The sequence below is a fragment of the Neophocaena asiaeorientalis genome, unplaced genomic scaffold (genome assembly GCF_003031525.2).
Source record: "Neophocaena asiaeorientalis asiaeorientalis breed wild unplaced genomic scaffold, Neophocaena_asiaeorientalis_V1.1 scaffold69, whole genome shotgun sequence".
NCBI lineage: Eukaryota > Metazoa > Chordata > Mammalia > Artiodactyla > Phocoenidae > Neophocaena > Neophocaena asiaeorientalis.
This window is the reverse complement of record NW_020174373.1, coordinates 5886157-5902749: the sequence shown is the minus strand read 5'-3', so window position 1 is coordinate 5902749 and position 16593 is coordinate 5886157. Positions and strand designations below refer to the sequence as shown.

Below are 16593 nucleotides of genomic sequence, written 5' to 3'. Positions count from 1 at the left end.
AAAAAAAAGAAACCCCTGCAGGCAGAAAAATCAAGTCTGCTGCAGAGCTCATTTATTGACATACGGATCTCAAAGATACTACACACATGTGTGTATCTCATATATGTCTTCACTCACATGAATGTTGGTAGCAAGTGAATACAACAATACAACCCATTGGCCTGGATGTGTCATTTAAGGGGAATCTGAGTCCCTGGCTTCTCTCCCCGAGAATCAAAAATGATGATAGCTGAAAGCGTCCTCAGAAATCATTTCATCCAAACTTCCTATTTCGTGGATGAAGAAACAGGGGGTCACGTCCACGCAGGCTTGGGACCTGAGCCCGCCGTTTCTCAGCCTGGTTAAGAGGTCTTTGTATTACACCACCGCCTCGGAAACCCACACTGGAACCCCTTCTCACTGCACTGTTGGTGCACTGGCCCTGGGACGTGACAGCTAATAACAGAAGAGGTTTGGCATCTTACACAGGTCTATATGCAGGCTGTGCCCATCTGGAGAACCTTCCAACATCCGAGGTGGTAGGACTTAGCAGGAACCCACCAGATTAAAGAGCAGCCATACTGCATGCAAGGGCTCTCCATTAAGAAGCTGTGTGAATCCAGTTACTGAAGCCCCAGTTTGCTTATCGTAAAATGAACATGGTACCCATGTTGTGAGGTCCAAGATATACAGGCGAGAAGCCCTTCTGAACCTTAAGTAATGAATACAAAGGATTCTGCAAGTCTTTTTTCAAAGTCGAAAAACTAAATAACTTTAGGATCTCTTCAGACATCCAGGGATGTCTACAAGCCTCACACAAATGACTTATCTAACCTGTTGGAGGGAAAGCCTGCTAGAACACACGAGTGTCTGCTGACCGGGGAGAGATGGGCCGATCCGGTGGACACAAAACACCACCTCTTGTTTCTACTGCTTCCCCACCTAGACCTTCCTAAATTTTAATGCACACAAGAGGCCAAGAATTCAAGGGAGTGAGAGTAAAGCAAATGCATTCTACAGGCCACATGAAGTATTAGCTTCCGCAACCTCCAAAACCCAAAGGCGGCTGGGGGAGCAGCTGGTTCACGCCAAACACGCAGCCCTCAGCATACATTTACAGGGTTGTCTGTCACCCCAGCTGGGCAGGAGAAGCCTTACCTGACCTGCACGGTCAGCACCAATATGCATGGTGATTTCTAATACTCCTTTTATTAATGGCTTTTCTGTGTTTTGTTCGTTCATGCATTCATGAATGAAAATACCCCTGCAAATATTTTTCCCTAAGTGGTATATGTTTGTGGGCATGTGTGTGAGAGAGACAGAGAGAGAAAGTGTGAAATGTTTTTTCCACTCTGCTTGACAAAAAGCTGCACAGAGATGTCCAGTTTCCTACCAGCCATCAAATACTTTTCTGCAACATAATCATAAAAAAATATTTATAATATACGCCCTCAAAGATTCTGCCCTGCAAGGAAAAGAAATATGTCAACCATTCATCAAACCTGTCCCTGATCTTCAGTTATTTTACGACGTGTTAAAATATCATTTTCCATGCCTTCATTGTGTAAGTCTTCAGACAATGTATACGACAGCAGGTTCTTTCATTATAAATGCTGTCAGGTAGATTTCTGAAAACCTTTCTTCAAACGCCTCTGCCTCTTTACGTTTCACCTAAGCACGACCACTAAGTCATTTCAAGATTGACTCCTACCCACGTGAGTCAGTCAGTGCAGACCCGAACTGTGTGTGAGCGTCTGTGTACCACATACATGCAGCCGTTTCCCTGTGAAAATGGCACACTCCCGCCACACACACAAAAGTCTGCTTTAGTGAAGCAAAACAATTTCAGTCGTTTAGAAATACGGCCAAAATTAATAACTTGTTTTATTTATCACAATATAAAAGGCAAAAAAAAAAAACCCAAAACCCCACAGCACATGTACAGTAAACCCCGTAAGAAATGCTGCCTTTAAATTGTCACGACTGCAGAGCAAAAGCTGCAAAATGCTCAGAACCACCCCGTGCCATTTTCTCCATTTGCATTTTTTCATTGCCATCAGCAGGCGATGAGTGAATTTACCCACCAAGCATCTTTTTCACGACTCAACATGCACACCTGATTTCCCTGCCTTTTTCATTCTGATGTGGCTGACTCACCATTTCCTTTCTACATCCACAGTCAAAGCCTCCGTTGTGAGAACGCTCATTTCTCACTGCTACGGAAAACGAAAAGGCAAAGCAAGGAAGGGTCTTCGTGAAACACTAGCGCCCTCCCGCCGGTCTCCTCGGGGGACCCTTCCGCAGGGAAGGCAGGTCTGCAGACCTCACGTGGAGCGCGCCCCACATACCAAGGGCTCCCAGTCACACCAGCTCACCGCCCAGAGCAAGTCCCGAGAGGCACTGCCTTCTAGCTCCAGCGCGCTTTCAGCCAAGGGCAGAAACCCAGGCGACCAAGACAGCACGTGTGTACAAGCACACACACACACACAGACACACACAGCACGGGCTCGCGTGCCCACACACACACGTGCGCACGGGCAGAGCTCAGGTGGACTCTGCACGCCGATCTGCATTATCGTTCACTTTCAGGCAGAACAACACGTGAGGAGCGTGTCTGCAGACCTCTCCCGCTGGCCTCACACCGCCCTGTGAGCTGACCACCTGCACTTCAAAACAGCACAACAAAAGGGGCACGAGTCGCTGCAAAGCCCGGCACACAGCCACGGCGGCAGGAAAGCATCCCTGCCCCGAGAGGGGGACCCAGGCTCTCTTACCGCCTCTCCGCCCGCCGTGAGCACAGCGCCCCACGGACCCGCTCTGCGGCAGCCCCGGCGTCTGCCTGCCTGTCTGTGCCCGCTGCCTCGTGACGGTCAAGTTCACGCAGCCCCGCCCCCACCCCCCCACTCTAACCCCGGGACTCAAGGCTCCCTTGTGACCTCACTGACGACTCCTGACCTCAGGGGGAAATGTTCCCAAGGCTTCTCTGCCTAAACCCCCAAAGCCTTGCCCTTTTAAACCCCTAAAGGCACGGGTGTCTTCCTCTTTGTAATTTAAAAGAAGGAAACGCAGAAAAGCCTGCGGCACGAATTTTACGCAGCTTTGCCTGTTTAACTGTGCTAGACCATGGTATAACGTGTGCAATCCAAGGTTCAATCCCACAGCCGTTAAGTCAGATGAAACAATGACGTTTAAAACAAAACAAAACAAAAAACACTCGACAGCCTATTTTACGTCCTTCTGTATCTGGGGGTTTATTACACACTCAGGAGGAACGTAACCCAAACAACTAACAAAGTGTTTCCGGAGGTTTCACTGCGTACAAGGCATTCGCTGCAGACCACAAAGGGGTCACAGGCTGACCCTGACACTTCACAATGATCTGCATTGAAAGTCCCCGCGCCCCACCTCCCCTCCTAAGGCAGCTCCCGCCCCCTGACGCAGGCAGTGCCCCTCCCACCAGGGTCTCTTACAGCCACACGGACAGCCCCGACCCTCCCCAGTCCTGCACTTACCCTCCAGGACGGATTCTCTCTTTTCACCACCTGCTTCAGTCAACGTCTTCAAAATTCACTGCGGTTACTTCCGACTCTTCCTCATTTAAACAAGTAACACGTGCTACTTTGCAGTATCTCCCACGTTACCACTATTTCACCAAGAGTGCCTTTTTCCATTTTTTCATACCTGCTTGATTTTAAGCACTGCGCTGCTGCCTTCGTGTGACACCCATTTGGCATTTAAGTGAGTCTGCAAGGAAGGTTGGTGTGGCTATCCCATCATCCAGGAAAGGGAAGTTATTAGCAAGCTTAGGTGGCCTGATGCAAGCACACGGAGAACGAGAGTAAGAATTTGAACCTGTGTCTGCCCCCCCGCCACATCCCACATTCTTTGCACTAGTTTTCATCTCCACGTGTTATTCTACCAAGTACAGGATCCCATCACTAAGAGAGGGCGCCATCCACCCCAGGCCAGCTCCACACCTGTCTATACCTCAGAGCACAATGTGAGGCCATCCACGTAACAGGCATCCAGTAAGAGCCTGGCGGCTGATCAGGGATTTCACCCACTTACTGCTCAAAAGGTACGCTCCTGAGGTTTACAAACTGCGTAACTCGAAACATCTCAACACTTTATTTTAGAATGGTTTTAGATTGACAGAAAAATTGCAACGAGAGGAGAATGTTCCCATGTACCCTACACCCCAGTTTCCCCTACTGTCTACACATGACACGAGTACCTTCGCCATAACTAGTGACCCCAATCTTGGTACATTCATATTAACTGGAGTCTACACTTTATTCAGACTTTCTTCACTCTCGCCTAAGAGCCTCCTTCTGTCCCAGGATCCCAGCCAGGACACCGCGTTGCATTTAGTTGTCACGTCTGCTTCAGCTCCTCCCACAGCTTCTCAGACTGCCCTTGTTTTCCATGCCCTCCACAGTTTGGAGGAGCACCGCTGGGATGCGTCTGATGTTTCTGTCGTGACTACCCTGGAGTTATGGACGTGGAGGGCAGGCCACGAGAGGTGAATGCCCTGCTTACCATACAATACCAAGGATCACGCCGTCAACACAGCAGTCTGCTCACCGGCTGGCAGGGTCAGGTACGGCGTGCATCAGCTTCTCCTCGGTCACGTGACTTTCACCCCGCCTGTTCACCCTGCCCTCTGTGGAACGACGTTACCACATGGAGCCCATATTACAGGAATGAAGGGCTCTGCCCCCACCCCCTTGAGGGCAGAGGATCTACAGAGATCTGGAATTTTTCGGCACAGATTTCTCTCTTCTCCCCCACTTATTAATACACCCAATCATTTACGCCTACCAGGGTGGACTCAGGGATACTTTATACGCTGGGTTATAATCCTGCACGACTTTATGGCATTGCAGCTTTGGTCATACCTACCTCTATGTGGGCCCCTGCTGTCCCTCTAGCATAGCCTCACTGTTACAGGGTTTTTTTGGTTTTTGTGTTTGTTTGAACACTTCCTTACTTTTAGGGCACAAGACACTCCATACTCGTTCCGCATACACCCTCTGCCCCAGCCCTTAGCGTCAGCCGTTCCTCCAAGGAGCCCTGCGTCCTCCTCATGGAGAAGCGTATTAGAAACCAGGATCTGGGTGCTGCTTTTGCTCTAGGAGTCCAGTTTTAAAGGACACCCTCTATGAACAATTTGTAAAGGGGGAGCACTTTTATAATATTAAGGTTTATCGTTGGGTTTTCATACATCCGTGTTTCCTAGAACAAGGCGTAATTATCAGGGCGTACGAGGTGCTCCAAGCCTACGCTGTGTTAATGCCATTAAGACTGTGCATTGTAAATACCTGTAAGAAGCTGAACACAAATGTGCCTTTACTTGATACAGTACATTCGTGTCCGCGAGGAAGTCCACAAATAAGAAGGGAACGCAACGTGATAAGCACCCCGGCACACTGAAATGCCGCAAGAACTCCTCATGGCCGCTGGGCCAAGCCTGGCGAAGCCGCAACCCTTCCCCAAGTCACTTCGCCTGAACTGAGCTCTTACAGTCCAAGGATGCCAACGCTCCGAGTCAGAGCATCACCAAGGAGCCCGTGCTTAACAGCATCCTTCGCCCTCCCACACGCTCGTGCCGTGAACGGGCCACAGTTACGTCAACCAGGCCGGAGAGACCAGTAAAATGAAAATGGCAAGAGGAATGGACATCACGCTGCAGAGAAGCACGCGAGAAGCCTCTCTGCAAACATCCAGACAGTCGGCCACGCAGGCCTCACCTCCCCGTCCGGGAAGCACGCTCACTGAAGGCCAGTCTCTTACGGCCCTTGGTCAAATCCCAGGGCTGGCAAACCTTCTCTGTCCAGTTTTATGGGAACACAGCCACACCCACCTCTTCACGGACTGTCCACGGCTGCTCCGGGGCTACAAGGGCAGAGACGTCAGCAAGCAGGAACACTGAGGTCCTTAAAGCCCAAAGTACTCACCATCTGATCCTTTGCCAAGTCCGAGCTAGAGCCGCGACTCTCAGACCTGGGTAACGCGTGGCCTCGTTTTAAATTTTAAAACCTTTTCTTCTTGGGGACTCTCAGCACCGACCAGATTTTAAAAATTGAGATGAAGTTCGCATCCCCTCAAATTCAGCCTTTGGAAGCGTATGATTTAGTAGCTTTCAGTAAATTCACAGACTTGTGCATCCATCACCACTATCTAATTCCAAAGCGTTCCCCTCACCCGCCAAGGACTCCACACCCCCTGGCAGTGACTGCCATTCCCTCAGGCCTTCATTCCCGTCAGCCACCCATCTCCCTTCTGTCTCTACGGATCTACCTGTTCTGGGCAGCATACATGCACTAGAATCACGCAACGCGTGGCCTTTTATTGTATTGTTAAATGTGTCTAAATCTATTTTCCTTAGTTTTATGGCTCATAGACTATATATAACACACAACAGATTTGCAAGTGACGTGGGAAAAGAACTATAAAGCCAACGTGACTTTAATGGCTTTGCTGGGAATGAACTCTTCCTCTCGTGGCTCCGGACACCCCACTTCTCGTGGGTTCAGCTACCCTGGGTTCCCAGATGCCACGAAAGGACTCATCACTCGTCTCTGGACAGACAGGACCTAGAGCTCTGCTGGCATGGCGCCCTGATGACTTGTCCCTCGCCTCCACGGGAGAGCTGGGTTCGCATGTGAGCCTGGACTCATTCTCTCCTCCCTGCACAGGACAGCAACCTCGTTACCTCTGACAGTGGGGCTCCCCACACACACAGGCACGACCGTGCACATCACCCAGGATATCCTGGTAAGAGTGTCAAGATTCACATGGAAATAAAGACACAAAAGGTTCAACTCGAAAGGAGAACAGGCACGTTTTCCAGGAACCCACGTGCTCCAAGTGCTGCCTCTGAGAAAACCTCAAGTCCATGCACTTTCCCGGCTCGCGCCCTCTCACTGCCCACGCCACCGCCTTCCTCCTTCACCTTCCTGTCCTCTGACTCCAGCTGCTGGTGGAGGCGGTGCGACCTCCAGGGGAGAGCAGGTGGCTGCCTGGGTGGCCGAGGTGCTCCACCGACTCCTCGCTTTCGCGCACGTTTCACGTCCACTCGGAAATATTTTAATGCCCCTTACACTGCTTAAGAGGCAAATCGCAAAACCACTCTTTTTATTTTCAACATGCGGACCTTCAGCACGTTTATGAGAAAACGGATCTCTGGGACTAGCTGCAGGCGTCTCACCACCACTTAACACACCAAGTACGAGGAAATCAACTCTGACAGCCGCAGGTCCACCTCACCTCTGACCGATGGCAGCCGTGTATCCAATGCAGTCTAACTCTAGAGAGGGCGTCACTTCAAACTGAACCTTAAAAATAAACCCACTTCACCGGGACTTCCCTGGTGGCGCAGTGCTTAAGAATCCGCCCTTGATGCAGGGGACACGGGTTCGAGCACTGATCCAGGAAGATCCCACATGCCGCGGAGCAACTAAGCCCGTGCGCCACAACTACGGAGCCTGCGCTCTAGAGCCCGCGAGCCACAACTACTGAGCCTGCATGCCACATGCCACGTGCCACAACGGAAGCCCACGCGCCTAGAGCCCGTGCTCCGCAACGAGAGAAGCTCCCATGACGAGAAGCCCGCGCACCGCAACAAAGAGTAGCCCCCATTCTCTGCAACTAGAGAAAGCCTGCACGCAGCAACGAAGGCCCACGCAGCCAAAAATAATTTTTTAAAAAAGGAAAATGCGAAGTGGAGAGGGGGGGAGGGGTGGGAGAAAAATAATAAACCCACTTCAGGAGTGACCACTCGAGGAGTACAAGGTCTCCTTTTGGGGTGATGAAAATCTTCTGGAACTAGATGGTGGGGAAGGATGCCCAATGCTGTGAATGTATGAAGTGTTACTGAATCATATACACTCAAATGCTGAACTTTACATTACGTGGATCCCACCAAAACTTTAAAATAAATAAAATCTTTTCAGCCCCATCGCAAAAAAAGCGTAAGTTACTTATTTTTTATTTTATGTTTTTAAACGTTTATTTTATGTTGGAGTCTAGTTGAATAACAATGCTGCATTAGTTTCAGGTGTAGAGCAAAGTGATTAAGTTTTATCTACTCCTTTTCCAGATTGTTTTCCCATTTAGGTTGTGACATAATAGTGAGCAGAGTTCCCTGTTTCACACAGTAGGCCCTTGTTGGTTACCCACTTTAAATACAGCAGCATAAGTTACTTCGCGTAACTTAAAAATTAAAGCAAGTCATTTACAGGAACCTCACAGACAGCAGCCAACGTGACCCAACATACAGACACCTACAAAGCCTGTGAGTCCCAAGGGACGGAGGTCAAACTGGACAGGTGTCCGGTCCTCGAAGCCATCTTGTCAGGGAGCCTGACCTCGGTGGGCCCGAGACTCACTGCCCGCTGGTCTTCAGACAATGATTTCAGAGTTCTAATATCAAATGCCGACACAGACAGAAAGGAACCCAGGAGAAACCTACTGCAGTTAAGCTGCCTCATCCTTGCCCAAGAGAGAAAAGCCTGCGTCTGGTACCTGGTCTCCAAAGTTCCCGAACATTGCTCAAGAAGGCCTGGTGAGAGGCAGGTGCGAGAAGGATACGTGGACTCAACCACGACCCTCCCAGTCATCAGGGATGCCCTCGATCGGCTCTGGGAAGCAAGTTTTCATCCTAACGTGGCTCTGCCACGTCCACTTCTGCAACGAAGCTCGATCTCGTTTCCACCCTGCAAGAATGCTGCGGTGCCTCCCACAGGCCGTACCTTCCACAGGGGAGGAACCACAGGTCGGTGTTCACGGCTCACGGAGGACACGTGTTCGTGTTCCCAACATGGATCCACCACGCAGCCTGGATTAAGACGCATGACTTCACCCATTAACGGTATGAAAGTCTACTACATTAGGATTAAGAAGGGCGCCACGCTCGGTCCCATTAGAAGAAACGGGAATCAGAGACCTGGTCCTTGACAATTCGGTTCTTTTGCTCAGGCTTGGCTGCCCCGCGGCACGTGGGATCTTAGGTCCCCGACCAGGGATCAAACCTGTGTCCCCTGCGTTGGGAGGCGGATTCTTAACCACTGGACCACCAGGGAAGTCCCGACAATTCGGTTTTAGCCAAGAGGAAAGCACTTTAATGAGACAACGAGCCAGAAGAGTCTAGAAGAACTGAAAGGCAGCAAAGATCGTCTCAAATGCAGTCAGAGGAGACTTTGCCGACACCCCTGCCACCGCGAAGAGCATTAACGTAAGGTATACTTAAACCCACATGGCCGCCTTGCAGGTCATCCCAGCCCTAAACCATGGTACGTTGACTTAAAACACGGCATTGAGCAAAGAAGCATGGGTGGAAGGATCAAAAGGAGATGATGAGTGTCGGTGTGTTCTTGTGGGTTTCTGGAGAAAGGCAAAAACAGCAAAGATAACCTGTATGTGCAAGTTTGACCAAGGGCAACTGACAAGGGTTTGAGCTTTTTTTTTTGGCTGCGTTGGGTCTTTGTTGCTACGCACGGACTTTCTCTAGTTGAGGCGAGCAGGGGCTACCCTTCCTTGCGGTGTGCGGGCTTCTCAATGTGGTGGCTTCTCTTGTTGCAGAGCATAACTCTAGGTGCGCGGGCTTCAGCAGTTGCAGCACGCAGGCTCAGTAGTTGTGACTCGAGGGCTCTAGAGCACGGGATCGGTAGTTGCGGTGCGTGGGCTCTAAGGCGCATGGGCTTCAGTAGCTGTGGCGTGCAGGCTCAGTAGTTGTGGCTCGCGGGCTCAGCTGCTCCGCGGCATGTGGGATCTTCCCGGACCAGGGATCAAACCTGTGTCCCCTGCCTTGGCAGGCGGATTCTTAACCACTGCACCACCAGGGAAGTCCCAAGGGTTTGAGCTTTGAAGACCGGAGTCAACTGAGAAGAAAGGAGACCAGAGGATAAAAGAGCAGAGGATCCTGTCAAACAGCTGTGGAAGTCTCTCCATCCAAGAAGAGGGGCTGTGGACTCTTGGCTTTTCCCTCCCCCACCCCCGCCCCCAACAAAGGACTCGCATGCAGCCACCGGGGCAATCAGCCGACGTGTGTCAGAACCCTCTCAGAGGGCAGAAGCTGCCTTCACAAGTGGGGTCTGCGGAGGACCGCTTCCCCGCCGCGTCCGGAACTCAGGTGCCCGGGTCCAGTCTCCATCGCTGTCCCTCGGCGCCGCAGTGGTTAACATTTCGGCACGGTCTCTGCCCACACGTCACTGCTCCGTGGGCCTGGCTCTCTGGCCTCACTTTCTGCTCCGGGGCCCCAAGCCCTGGAACCCTCAAACCACCGCCTAACAACGCGTCCTTGAGAATAGCGTGCAGTCACGAGACCAAGCCGGCCGGTAAACAATCTGCTGTGCCTTGTCCTGACTCTGATCTTCCTGAAGCCACGCGGGTATAAACGCAAGGGGAAAGTGTCACAAAGCCAGACGTAGAAACACACCACTGGAGCCCGGGCCCAGGGTCTTCTGACAGCCGCTGCTTTTCACCTCTGGGAGGACGGAGGTCTGTGTCTCAGCAAGGGCTCTGGGCACGGGAGACAGTGCACTGCCCGAGAGGAAGCTGTGCCGATGCCGGGCTCCACCCCAGAAAACTTCCAAGCTTGAGGTTCACCTTGTGATCATGCCAGCGTGGGCTTCCTAATTACCCAGCACAGCAGTTCAGAATGGAAAGCTTCAACTGCCCCTTAGCTAACTGAAGGCCAGGAGAAGTAAACGTCTCCCCCAAAGCAACAAATGAGGGGTGCAACTCGGATGGCAACGCTCTCACTCTGAAACCTACTTGCAAGCAGCGTGTGGAGTAAATGGAAATCAGTCCTGGCATCGAGCTCTGTACCGCAAATCACCTCTCAGGGCAAAAGTGCAGGAAGGTGATCCTCAGGTGGGCTTAGCTCGCTGATGAATTCCACGTGAAATGAAAGAGCTCGATTTCATACAGACTCCACCTTCTGGCTGTCAGCGGGATTTAGGATTTATTCTTATTCTCCCCCCGCCCCTCCTCTCCCATCTGTCGCAACAAAATACAAGCCTGCAGGTCAGAGCCAGCCTGCTGGCGGCAGCTCCTATGGGGGCAGAAATGGCCGGGAGAAGGCTGGGGAGTGAGAACCTGCCAGTGGCCACAGCCTCCCGGGCTCTTCCCCTACAAGACCTGTCTGCAGAGCCCCCCAGACGCAGTCCTCTAGAAGACCCTCACGTGTGAGGGGCACGAACCCCATGTGGTAAAACTTAGCTTCCTTACAAGGCTTAAAACACAACACTGGCCACCAAGTCCAAGATGCTGGTGACTCCCCTCTAACGGGCACGGAAAGCCCGCTTCATGTACTGTACTGTCATGTATACTAAACTCCTCAATACAACTTCAGCAAGCAGGTCATGCCAACATGGACGATCCAGAAGGAGCACAGAGCCCCACCTCCACTCTGCCCAGGGTCTGCCAGGGGCGCTACCAGCCACCCAGGCAGGGAGAGCGCAGCCGGCGAGGGGGCAGCTCCATGAGAAGCGGCAGAGGCGGCACCAGAAGCCCCGGGTCCCCATACGCTGTTTACAGGGCGATGGGCGTCTACTCAGAAGGTCACTCTTAGAAAGGGAATTACCCACCAGAAGGTGTGTGCAACTCCACGCCGGCAACAGCCCTCCAAAGGGGCTTCACTGTTTCCCCCTCTTCACCAGCTGCTCGCTAGGATGACAGCTCCTTCATTTTAAACGCTAGGACATCAGGTGTGACCTTGTCTGGACAATGAAAGGACACTTCCTGAGAGAGTGGACACAGCAGACAGAACTGGTTAAAGGCGTTAGAGAGAAGCAGAGACACTCCTCCTAGTATTACGAGCTAACTCTGCTCTCCCCTTCATACCTTGAAGTCCTAACCCCCCAGGACTTCAGAAGGTGATAGAATGAAGCTCTTTCAAGAGGTGATTAAGGCAAAATGAGGGCATGGGGGTGGACCCTAATCCAATCTGGCTGGTGTCCTTCTAAGAAGAGATCAGGACAGAGACACACACAGAGGGAAGACCAGGTGAGGACACAGGGAGACGGCAGCCGCTTGCAAGACCCCGAGAGAGGCCCTGGGAGACACCTACCCTGCCAGCACCTGGAGCTTAGACTCAGGCCTCCAAAGCTGTGAGAAAATAACCGTCTGGGGCTTCCCTGGTGGCGCACTGGTTGAGAGTCCGCCTGCCGATGCAGGGGACACGGGTTCGTGCCCCGGTCCGGGAGGATCCCACATGCCGCAGAGTGGCTGGGCCCGTGAGCCCTGACCGCTGAGCCTGCGCGTCCGGAGCCTGTGCTCCACAACGGGAGAGGCCCGCGTACCACAAAAAAATAAATAAATAAATACCTGTCTGTTGCTGGTGCCGCCCAGACCCCGGCAGTTTGCCAAGGCAGCCCACGCAAACTGCTACCCCGAGCTCTCAAGGTCCCCGTAACACTGGGGCAGGGAGCAGACTGCCGTGAGTCAGGACACCTGAGCTTGGAGATCTGGCGCAAAACCTCCAAAAACAGTGGACGCTGGCTCTGGAAACATGATGGTTGAGGAGGCCACTCCCCTGCGAACACAGCCGGAGGTAAGCAAACACTGCCAGATCTTCTCCCGAGGGCCTGGGTCCTGCTCAAACCCCACCACCGTGTCCACAACCTCCAGGCAGAAGTCGCCTCACCCTCGTCCCTCCGAGATTCTGAACCATCCTGTGACTTTTCACAAAGATGACAATTACGCGTCATCGCTTCAGTGCCGAGTGTTGGTGTCTCTCCGTCCCCCCTACGCTGGGAGGTCCCCTGGGGCAGAACCTCTGTCCTACTTTATCTGGAACACAGAATCCTGAACCTCACAAAAATGTTCTCAGTTCGATTTGCTGCATAAATGTTCTCTCGACGCTCTTCTGGCATCACAACAGAAGCCAGTCTTCATCATCGTGTTCCCATTGACAGATCAGCGATTCGATTTCTTTACACAGATACGTTACATGAATGTATGCAAAACACTGGGCATCTTTAAATCTTTGCATTATAGATTGGGTTTTGGTGAGCAAAGGACAGTCCCTGCCTGCATTTTCATTTCTTTTTTCTCCCATTTAATGTATCAAGGGCACTCTTCCTCGCTGCTCCTTCAGAAGATAAACATTTTCTCAAAAAAAAAAAAAAAAAAAAAAAAAACAAAACGCCTCTTCGACATCCCTAATCTAGGATTTCACTGAGTCTCACCACTCTTTAAAAGCACACACAATGATTCTGAAAATTGCTGGGTTTGCAGCTCAAAAGCAGAAAGCTCTGGAACTCGTTCCGTCAGAGTGGTTACGCAGCCTGCCAGAAGACACAGCCGTGAAACAGGCAGCATGGCGTTCCTCCCCCGTTCCCGTGACCCCTCCGCTGCCGACAGTACCGTTACCGCACACGTGCGCGCGCACGCACACACACGGTATGTACGTTAGAAGCCATGTGTTATGACCCTTCACAGCAGGAGAGCTGAACTCCAAGCAGCACATGCGTGTCTCTGCAGGATAAACGCCCGAGGTCTCCGTGCAGCAGCGAAGCCCGCGCTCGAGTGTGCGGGGAGCGTCCCCGCCGCACCGCACCGCAGCACAGCACGCACTCTCACGACGGCAGCAGGGCCCGGAAGTGGCTTTGATAAAGAGGACAGCTGTCACTTGGCACGTGAGCTGCTCGCAATCCAGAGCCATGGAGCTCTGACTGTGCCGCTCAGACACAGCTCAGCTCTGTACGTGTGTTATTCACGGACCTTCCTCTCTCACCCAGGGGTCTCTGGCCTTGGCCGTGCAGACTGGTAAGTAACTGCGACCATATCCTACCTACGCACACACAGACCACCACGCCTGCTCCCTCAGAGCCACCGACACTCTTGTTCAAGGCCAGCAGCGCTCAGCTTAGAGCCAAATGAAATAAAACCCCGTTACGTAAGGCTCTCAAAAGCAAGCATTTAAACCGGTCATCTCTGGGACAGAATCTTCAATTTTGAGGTTGGTGTTTAATTTGAGCGGTACGCCAACTCCCAGAGATGCTCAAGGAACAGAAAAGTATGCACTCAGCGACCCTACTGTGTACAAATTTGCTTCCATTCTTCCATCAGCCCTTTTAAAATAAGGTCGTACCCCAGTTCCTGCAGTGACCTACACTTCCCTCCCCCGCCCTCCTTGTGGATAAGGGTCCAGACGACACTTATGTATTTCACCTAAATTCCACCCTCACTGCAGCGACACAGCTACACTGGACACACTGGAGAATCAGGGCACGTGACTGTAATACTGCTGCCATTCCGTTCTTTCAGATGCTCTGATCCCCTCTTGGGGAGCCAACCGACTCGATTTCTATTTTAAAGCTCAACATTAAGTCAGTAAATAAGGCCAATTGAGAAAGGCTTGCCCTAGTCCTTTGACTAACAATCCTTCCAGACAATGTGGATTTCCAGACCCAGCAACCCAGCTGTGCCCTCGATGTTAAAGCATCCCGTCAGATGGCCGCTCTGGATAAAGCATGTCATTCAAGCCACTACACTGGGTTTCTCGTTCCGTGAACATAAAGAACTTTACTGTACGGAAAACACAGCAGCTGTTTTAAGAACCAAAAATGCCACGATGGCATTCACAGCGTCCCCGCCCTGGGGATGCTTCTCCCGCCGGCAGTGGTGTAGGGCTGAGGGCTTGGTCCTGGGGACGCTGGAAGTTGAACCTGGTTAGTGGCCACTTCAGGTCTGGCGGAAACCGGACACCCAAGCACTCACCCACCATAATGCAGCCCACCCCAAGACGCCTTCTCAGTAACCCCAAGTCCAAGAGTCTCCTACCTTGGGGTGGGGCGTCCCTCCTCGGCCTGGACTGAGGAAGAAAGCTCTCTGCGCGCACCGGGGTCCTCCGTTTGCCGTCGCACTTCCACAGAAGCTTCCTGCCAAGGGTGGCACAATGAGACACCCGGTCATCAAGCTGCCGCCTCCGAGACCTCTGTGATCACGAACCCTTCATTGTGGGTTCGCCCTGTGAGCCCGCACCACGAAGGCAGTGACGCCGCCCGCCGTCAGCCGGCCACGGGACCCGCGAGCCCGGCTCTCCAAAGCGTCTCATCAAAAAGACTCAACAAGACCCTGCGTCCCCTTCGGCTCTGGGCAGGAAGCAGAACTCCTACGTGAGGGTCATAAACCTGTGTTGACACACTGGCCCCCAAACCCTAATCAAATCAAACCCAGCTGGTCACGGCTCCCTGCAGCGAAACCTCAAGCCCCAGGACCTGGAGTCTGGGAGCCTTGTTTCACGACCGATCAAGCATGGAATTCTCAGAGGTCACACGGCACGGGGCATGGGCACACGGTCACGGTGTTTGCAGGCCTTTGTGCACCAGGGGGCCACACAGAAACCTGCGCCTGTCTTCACATGCGGACGTTCATTATTGTGTAACAAACCGATGGCTGGTTTTTCTTAAAAGAACCTCCATCTGATGCTGGAGAGAATCTTTTCTTTGAAATGTACAAATGCAGATGGAAGGGGGAGAAAAAGCAGAGAGAGTGGGAGAGGGAGACTGACTATGGACTTTGAGGTATGGATACAAATGTGTGGCTTTTCAGAAAGCTTCCCATCAACTTTCACCATCAAAACTCCTACTTTAAAAAAAAAGTGAAATAGTTTAACGCACTGCATTTTCAATTACATTTGCCCCTGAACAACCTTTAAAGATATTTCACCACAAAAAGGGACTAAGAAGAAAACTAATAGCATCAAGTGACATCAAGGTTTGGAAACCATCACGTGTTGCCTTAAGCCTTGCTATAAAGCACCCCTTGTAATTTCGGAGGAGAGCTTGCCATTTTCTATCATCTCCCCCAATTTCTTCCCTTTGTATATTAAGGGCAAGCTAATCAAAGGGAAAGAACGCTTCAGCGAGAGCTGACAATGAGGCTGGGAACTCGAGACGTGGGCGAAAACAGGGCACTCGCAATTGTCATGAGTGTATCGCCTCTGTCCCCAGGTGCTGATACTAGAAAAGCTGGTGCACGTAAACGCTCAGACAGCTGGACACAAGTCACAACGGCAATGGGCCATGATATCCTGGGGCTGTCCTATACGCACCTTAAGATGGGATTGCGGTGGCTCTGTCCTGGCTCCCTGCAGGACGCTTACCTGCTTGTAGAGGTCGGTCGAGGGCGACGACCGGGACCTTCCGTGGATGTACTGTGGCCTCTCGTGTTGGTCCAGACCCACGTCCAGGATGTTGTCTGCCGAGTGGTACCTCCCAGAACTCCTGGCTTCCGGGGCTTTCCTCTGTTCCCTCCACGAGGCTTGATACTCTGCAAAGGTTCCCAGCCTCTGAGGCGGGTCTGATCTCCCCACCTTTCCCTCCTTTCCGGGGCCCGCCGTCCAAGGCCTCTCTGGCTTCTCCTTGGGGAACCCACAGGGTGCCGGCCTCAGCCCCGACCGCTGGCCTACGGGCTTGCTGGTTTCCTCAAAAAACTTCCACCTGTCGGCAAAGGTGCGCACGGTCTCGTCGGGAGGTGCGGGTCGCTGGCGCGGGCGCTCATCCCCCGCGAGCCCCACCTCGTTCATCTTCTCGGGCTCGGAGTAGGACTTCAGTTTCTGCTCGGCCGTGAAGCGCCTCCGGCCTGCGATGCGCGGGGCGTGCA

General features: G+C 52.3%; 1 protein-coding gene across 1 annotated transcript in view; it reads right to left on the bottom strand.

Moving 5' to 3' along the window:
* The window catches only part of LOC112407131 (protein Shroom2-like), a 131329-nt gene that overhangs the window by 17083 nt on the left and 97653 nt on the right, over positions 1 to 16593 (bottom strand). Inside the window, exon 6 of the mRNA XM_024756307.1 lies at positions 16094 to 16572. Coding sequence (XP_024612075.1) covers positions 16094 to 16572 — 479 coding nt within the window. The remainder of the gene's footprint in view (positions 1 to 16093; positions 16573 to 16593) is intronic.